Below are 8,019 nucleotides of genomic sequence, written 5' to 3'. Positions count from 1 at the left end.
CTCTCTCTCTCTCTCTCTCTCTCTCTCTCTCTCTCTCGTTCTCTCTCGCATGACAGACTTAAGAAAAATATCAACGGTGGAACGGTATAGCGTCTCTCTTCACCAGAAAAAGAAAGAAAAAACTGAGAAGGGAAACAACTCGCTAGCAATATGCCTAAAAAAGCAACTCCGATCGGTCGAATTTGGTAACACAGAGCGGCTGGTGGATGGGTCCAAGATCACGACCACTACCACCAACACCACCTCCACCACCACCACCAATAACAACACCATCGCCGACGCCGCGATCGTCGACTCGCGTGGGCGTTCGCTCGCGCCCAACGAAACTATCAATCGCAGTACTCGTCATTGTTCTGCGTGATATTGTGCTTCCTCCGACAGTCCGGGCAATACCATTTGCCCTTGGGTGGCACCATTATACCGACACACTCAAAGTGGAACCACTCGATACGGCAGTCCTCACCATCGCAGGCTATCATCTCCGATACTTCGTCATATGGACACTGGCAATAACAGTAAATCTTGGCCGGTCGTTCAGCAGCCGGCGTTGTCTCGTTAGCCGGCGGCAGATCGTTGTAGGCTCTCCTTTGGCTCACCGTGTCGTCCACCTCCGTCTCGGACTCGCTGCTCTCACTGCTAGTCTCCGCGGCGCCCTCGGACTCGGTGGCAGACGCCAAAGTGACCGGTAACGCTTGCTGCTGACTTTCCACCTGACCAGACCTGTACGTTTGCTGTGTGATCTTAGCGCTAAACGATAGTCTCGAAGGTGGCATGAATTTTGGATTCGTCATTGGCATAGAAGTCGTCATCGGAAACGGTGCGGGCATTGGCATCGGCGGCGGCGGCGGCGCGAAAGTCGGGATGATAGTCTCGACGGTCTTCCGTCCCCATTTGTGTGTCGCTTGCTGCTTCTCTTGCGGCTCGTCGTCGCTCGAGTCGCCGTAGAAGCGTTTCGGCACACGTTTCCTCTTGGAGGACCTCTTCTCCGCCTCCGAACCGCTGCCCACGTTCTGATTCGAATTCATTGGTATCGTGATGGTGCCAGCCGCTGGCGTCTGCAACATCTCCATCGTGTTAATGTTCATGCCGCTACTGGCGACACCGTGAAGATCGTTGCACACTGGTAGATTTGGCGTAGAGGACCTGCTCGGATTCAAAGACATTACCGCGGGCGACGACGCAGCGAAGCCTGAGGTCTTCTGGTAGTACGTTCTAGGAATGTTAAGCTTGATCGACTCCACAGTGTTCGTAGCGGTGGCTGCGGCGGTGGCGTTGCGTTTATTGCCTCTCTCGCCCTTCCGTCGTTTCTTCGTCTTAGCTTTCTTCTTTTGCTGTGGCCGATCTTCGACGGTCGTAAGAGGTTTGGTTAACGTCGTAGTCTCAGCTGCCACCTCTGGAACTCCGTTGTTCAGTAATGTTGACCGTTGTTCCACTGACGTCGAGACAGTGGCCAATAGCAGCAATTGATTACGTTTCTCCGCCAGTAACGTATTGGCGAGTAGCTGCGGATGTTCATCATAGAAGTCCTCGTCCGTGACGGTCTCGTCGGTCTCTAGATCGGATTCCCGCATTAACGGTAACACCGGCTCGTTTGTTATCATTTCGTCGTCCACCGTTATGACCCCGTTCTCTATTGCAACCTCTTCCTTGTTCTCTGGTTCGACGGACTCTGACTTATTCTCCCTCGTGCTCTCCTTCTCCTTTTTGCTGCGTTCACGCCGACTGGACTGCTTTCTGGGTGAACTCTCGGACGTCGAACTGTCGGAGTCGGAACTACTGCTGGAACTGGACGAGCTGCCGGACGAGGAGCTACTACAGCTGCAGTTGGTGCCACAAGAACAACTGCTGGAGTCCGTGTCGCTCGACGAGTCGCTGGACGACGTGCTGCCGCTGCGCTTCTTTTTCTTGGGAGTCTTCAGCTTGGCGCGTTTGGTCGCGTCGCTCTCGCAACTGGCGTTGTGACTCGGACTGCCGCTAGGCGATGGGCTCCTGCGGGACTCATCCTGCTCCTCCTTTGCGTCGTCCTCTTTGGAAGTCACCGCTTGATCTCCATTTTCGGACCACACGACGCAGTAGTCGTGGTCAGCTAAAACGATACTCCTGAGGTACGCCGGATCGGCTTCGGGCGGACTCTCTTTCAACGTGAAGCTCTGGCCGGACTCTTTCATCTCTAGACTCGCGGCGTACGTCTTGAAATTGTCCCATATACCATCCATGATGCGCGCCTCTTGCTTCTTCTCCTCCTCGTTCCGCTCCACGTCGACGATGTCGTTGACCAGTGCAGCGTTGTCGTCGGTGGCCTCCTCTTCGATAGTTTCCCCCCCGCTCTTCTCAGTCTTCGCATCCTCCGTCGCGACTTTCTCCTTCTCGGTCGATTTCTCGGCGGTGGCAACCTTTTCTTCATCGTTGTCCGTGTCACTCTCGGATGACAGATTGAGTGGTGGTAAGTCGTAAACGTCTACCACCCTCTTCACAGCCTCTTTCACGTTCTCCACCGCGGTTCCTGCGGCGACACCTTCGTTTACCGTTGTTCCCGTCCGTTGAGCTTTTTCTTTGTCCGATTTTTCGTCCAATCCGTCTGTCGGCAGATGATCATCCATGTCTATAACGTTCACGTCGACGTCCTCCGGCTCTGGTTCCCTGTGACTCGCTTGGTGCTTGGCCAAGAGCTTGCGCGATATAAAACGCTCCGCGCACTCGTCACAGCCGTACGGTAGATTCGTGGAGTGTAGCCTCTTGTGCACCTTGAGGGCGACCGCTCGCTTGAACTTGCACTCGCACTCGTCGCACTTGAACTCTGCAGGCGGTATGCAGAAGTGGTAGATATGAGGCCACTTCTTCTGCACACACTTCCTGCAGAGAACACTCTCGGTGCCGTGCTTCCAGAACAAGTGCTTCGTGATGTCCGGCTTATTGCGGTACGCGATGCCGCAACGGTAGCACAGGTGATGGAGTTTGTGCTTCCACACATGGTTCGAGAGACGCTGTTGATTGCCGGTGGACTCCAGGCAGACGTCGCAAGCGTGATGCTGCTTACGTAAGTGCACCATCAGCCGGAACGACGACGGCAGACTGTTCACTGAACACAAACAGCATCGATAACGGAGATTCATGTTGGGTGAGTAAACACCTGGACATAGATGACACAGCAGCTCGCTGTAACTGTAGAAAGTTGACTTGCACATGATGCAGATCAAGATGGTCTTCTGATGCATCTTCCGGTTGTGCAGATAGAGCTCCTTGTGAACTGCCGAATGAAATCTACAATGAAAACACTCGTACATCCTCACCTGCGGTACATTGTACGTGCCCTTTTCGCTGTCGTACGTGTTCAGGTTGAAATAACGTGGTTCAAGCTCGTCCAAGGATCGCTTCACCCGCGTGGTGAACTGCTCCGCGTGAATGATTATCGCGGGATGCTGCGGCTGAAACTTGTGCTCCGCCAACATATGCAAACCCAGCTGCTTGCCGTTCACGGCTATACACCGCGCGTGGTTGCAGTATACACAGATCGGACTAGCCGCTTCTATGCAGCGCTTCAGTAGCTCGTCCAACTCTATGCTATCGAGAGTACCTTCGACATTCAGGTCCATGCAGAGTGCGTCCTCTCCGGCTAACGTGATGCCATCGTCGCTGCTCAAGTGGTCCTTCGCCTCGTGATCATTCGTCGTTTTCTGTGCACCGTCTGCCGTCTCTTCTGTTCTGTTATTGTCGAGCTTCTCTGTCGCGTCACCGCTCAGCACGTCAGTCTCCACCACGTCGAATGTCCCGGTACCGATTCCTCCTCCGTGTTCTTCGCTCTCGATTCGTATCGTATCGTTGCGTTTGTCTTCGGTTTCCTCGATTTCTTCGGCCTCTTCGGCCTCTTCGACCTCTTCGGCCTCTTCTCCTTCCTCGCCGTCCTCCGCCTCGTCCTCTTCCGGATTGCTGTCTACTACCGCTAATTTATCGCTGTCGGAATCGCTGTCGTCCAGATCGTTCGCTTGATCATCGCCAACGATGTCCTTCTGCCTGTCCGAGCCGTTTGCGAGTTTTTCCTTTGATGTAGTGGAGCCTTCTGCATTATTGTTCTCCTCGGAGCCTCGACCCACAGCAGCGGCGCTAGTGACACTGAATTGCGAGTTCCTGTTGGTGCATATTTTAATAACCAGACTCCTGTCAGAAGAAGGGACGGCGTTGAACGACACTGACAGCTGAGATTCACCGGCGTTCGTCGCCATGGGCCTCTCTATTTCTTCTCCTTCCTCCTTGCGAAAATCGTCTAAACTTTCTTTAGGCTGCGAGTCCGACATGTGTGACTCGTGTCGAGGACTGAATAACGATCGATTAACGGGACTACGACTTTGTGGGTTTTGCGGGCTATCGTACGGCTGAAATTCGGACTCCGTCCCGAGCTCATACGGAGTAGCGTTCGCCTTTTTATCCGCCGTCACGGTCTCTTCGAATTCACACCGTGTCGGACTGGGCGCTCTCGGACTGCCCGACTGATTTATCGGATCGATGTCGCTTTTGTCGCTAATGTCCATCTCCTCGTTGATCGTTTTCTCAGTCGCGTGTAACGAATGCATATCTGGGATACACGTTGGAGGATCCATCTTCTCGGTAACATCGTCTTCCTCGGTGTCGCTCGTATAGCGGGACACTTCCATGATGGTCTCCGTCACGCTGTCGTAAGGCTCGTTGCAATCGAGCTGATGATTGTGCGCCGGCGACTTCTCCTCCAATCCTTTGTCCTTACTAACGTCTTTATTCATCGCCTGCTCGTCGTTCTCGTCGTTCTCGTCGGACGAGTCACCCGTGTACCTGGATACCTCCATTATTGTCTCGGAGACCGTGTCTCTGGATAAATTGTTTACGAGCTCTTTTGGAGCGTCAGGTGATTCAAAATGCAGTTGATTCTTGTTGCATCTGCCTCTCGCGCCGAGCTTTCTTGCTAATGAGTTCGACCTGGGTTGCTGTAAATTCTGGGTAACTTCCGGCCCGTGCTTGCTTCTGTTGTTCTTCACCATTTTTCTCGGCAGTCCTTTGCCTCCGAGATTCACGATTTTCTCCGGTGATGGCACAGCCGTCGCCGACGAGTCGTCCACGTGCGTCGAATCAGCGGCGACCGGCACCGGTGTAGTGGAAGTATACGACTCTCTGTCTGTGTCCGATGACAACGCGAAATTACAAGTGCTCGCGTGCGTGCCGGTCTGCCTGCACAGCGTGCACACCGACATGCCGGCGGTCGCATCTTGCTTAAATGTCGGTGAACAAAGGTGATCAAAGAAATTGTCAGTCTCCGAGAAAATCCTCTCGCAGCCGCAGCACACCAAGTAACACGAACCCTTGAAGACGCTGTAGAACTCATCCTCCGAACCGAACTCCAGATCCGGAACGTTGTGCTTCTTCGACAAATGGTGCAGCAGCCTCTCCGCCTGGCCGAACATACCCAGGCAGAAGAGACATATGTGACGCTTATGTATGTCCCTCATGTGTAAAAACAGATTCCAGTTCTCGAAGTAGGTACCACACGCCGCGCACAAGTACACCTTTCGCGTGATTTTGAAGTTGCTGGAAGCGTGTGGCAACGACGCCGACTCCGAGGTGCTGGGCATCGGCGTCATGCTGGGATTACACACGCAGAGATTCTGCTTCGAATTAGGACCGCAGTTCAGCCAGCCGTGGCACTTGGAGCACTTGTGCCTGGACGACGGCTGAAGACCCAGGTACTCCGTTATCTTATGCTTCCCCTCTGCCCGCCTCTCCTTACCGCCGCTCTTCGTTGACGCATTAGAACGCGTCAATTGCTGCTGTTCCAGCGCGCTGTTCCTCAGCGCGGCGCTGTGACGTTCCTGTGCCTCAGCTAAGATGCGTTTCTTGAAACCTTTGAATGTGAGTCTTGGCCCTGCAACGGTTTCTCTGGCCGGTAAGTCTTTTGTTACAATTGGATTGTATTGCTTCTGCAACTGCTTGTCATCTGTGATCACATCAATATATGCCTCTTCGTCATTGGAATGTTTCAGCGAATTGCCCAATGCAGGATCGTGGAGGACTCGCTCCCCCATAGGCCACACATCTGTGCTTCTGCTTTCCCCATCCTCATCTTCCATAATAGTACAGACTGTAGCAGCTAGTTACCTGAAATACAAGATATAAGTTATTCACATACCAGATACTCATATATGATATGCATATATGATATACACACACACACATATATATATATATATATATATATATATACATATATATATATATATATATATGTTACAAAAAGAATTTACTCATGTAATAACACTTACTCATGTATAAACACTTATTAATGAATGCTTTCCATTTAGTGATATGAGTATCATCTCATCTTTATTTCTCCCTAAATATAGAATAAAAACAAAATGATATGATTGTAGTACTAAATGGAAAGCACTCAATTATAATTTTATATCTGAATACGAAAATGCGCGCACGACAAATGCTAACCAATTACAGAGAACAATTTAGTTAGCTACAAATAATGTTATGTGAAATTCGAAACCGTCGAAATTTTCTAGAATATTGTGAAAAACAACATTTCAATAGGGACAAAAATATCACTGGTACGCAATCACGTTAAAAATCGCACGTTGTAAACACTGATACCGAGACCGTTGATTTCGCAAATGCGATTACGTCGAAGCGGGCGCACACGATGCGTAGATGGCCCGCCGTGGCGGTGAGTCCTCTCGTCGCGGCTCTATTCTCGGAATCCTCACTCGCGTGAAAAAGAGCTCAAACTCACGGCCACTTGTTACGTCCGAAAGAATCCAAAGCCGACCGCAGTTCCGCAGTTTCACGATGTGACGAAACGCGGGACGCAACGGCAGACGACGACAAAGGCATACGGACGAGAACCCCGAGGCTGATGCGCGACGACGAGCCGTTCGATGTTCACACGGCGAACCACACTTTCCCGAAACGATCACACTCGGTAACGAGCTCCTCGCAGCGTAGCTCGACGACGGAGTTTCGGAGGAAGATCGTGGAAACGCGCGAACAATGTGACAATGGCGAGAGCGTGCTCAGACTACGGACGGCGGAAGCATTCGTCGCGCGCAAGGATGACTCGAGGAGAGCGCGTTCCGCGCGAGAACTCTGCTCGAGTCTCCGGCCTGTGGACGTTATCACGGGCACTTACTTTTCGCAGGACGTGAAGCCTCACACGTGTCGCGGCGCGATCAGCCGCATGCACTGTAACGATACGTGAACGCAGAGTATTTCGGCGCCTTCGAGCGGATCTGGTCGCGGTGCGTGCTGCACGGGAAAGGTTAGTAAAATGGCGTCATATCAATGAGCGCTGCATCGTCTGTGCTTCCAACACGTCCCCAGTGATGCCACCTTTTGTCATAGCGACTGTGCCGCGGCTCACCCTGGGAGAGAGAGAGCCGTGGCTAGGTTAGTCCGCGAAACCCAAGTCCACTGCGGCGGCCACGGTGAACGCGGGATCCGGTGGCGGTTTTGTCGCACGGTCACGATCACGAGGTCGTTGTTGTTGTTGTTGCCGTTGTTGTCGCGGCGGTGGATTCAACGCGGGAGCACACGGGCGACGTCGACGGAGCGGGCACGAGTGCGAATGCAAGCGTCTCGCCGTTTCTCGTCTGCTCAGAGCCGTCGCGTGAAGCCTCGAGCGACAATGCGACGACGGCATCTCTCGCGGACGCATTCGCGCACGTCCAGCCTGATGTCCGTCTTGTCACTCTCTTCCTCTAGCTGTCGCGCCGCGACTCCAACGATAACTTTCATCGACAGCCGGCGAAACGACGGAGAAAAAAATTGCCGGCAATCTTTCCGTCCGTGAGCGCCGAACCGCGACCCTCGGATCAACGAGACTCTTGATAAAGGTGATTCGAGACGTGTCGATGTTGTAAACGGTTTCGTACTTTCGATACTAGGTAATTTCGGCGCTGGACGCCTTGTGTTTAGGAGTAGGATCCATTTGACATCGCGAACGCTTCGAAGCGTCATTTAGACCAACCACAATTTTCTTCTGCGCGATCTAAA

The 8,019-nt window shown here is 52.6% G+C and overlaps 1 protein-coding gene across 2 annotated transcripts; it reads right to left on the bottom strand.

Annotated features, from left to right (window-relative positions):
- Positions 1 to 6: 6 nt before the first annotated feature.
- On the bottom strand, positions 7 to 7,883 carry LOC116850726. 2 transcript variants are annotated; one of them, XM_032829335.1, is made up of 2 exons: positions 7,157 to 7,883; positions 7 to 6,120 (listed from the first exon to the last, which is right to left on the bottom strand). In XM_032829335.1, the coding sequence occupies exon 2, from the start codon at positions 6,090 to 6,092 to the stop codon at positions 330 to 332; it is 5,763 nt and encodes a 1,920-aa protein (XP_032685226.1). In that variant the 5' UTR covers positions 6,093 to 6,120; positions 7,157 to 7,883; the 3' UTR covers positions 7 to 329. The 2 variants fall into 2 exon arrangements, with proteins under 2 accessions (XP_032685226.1, XP_032685235.1); XM_032829344.1 differs by lacking the exon at positions 7,157 to 7,883 and adding an exon at positions 6,285 to 7,052.
- Between the last annotated feature and the right edge of the window lie 136 nt (positions 7,884 to 8,019).

Source organism: Odontomachus brunneus, unplaced genomic scaffold, assembly GCF_010583005.1.
Source record: "Odontomachus brunneus isolate Ranch 3 - 2012 unplaced genomic scaffold, Obru_v1 Obru_scaffold_006, whole genome shotgun sequence".
Lineage (NCBI taxonomy): Eukaryota > Metazoa > Arthropoda > Insecta > Hymenoptera > Formicidae > Odontomachus > Odontomachus brunneus.
This window is presented reverse-complemented; position numbering and strand designations above follow the sequence as displayed.

Bases quoted from the DNA above. Each gene is read 5' to 3' on its own strand.
- LOC116850726 (XM_032829335.1), bottom strand. From the start codon at position 6,092: ATGGAAGATGAGGATGGGGAAAGCAGAAGCACAGATGTGTGGCCTATG.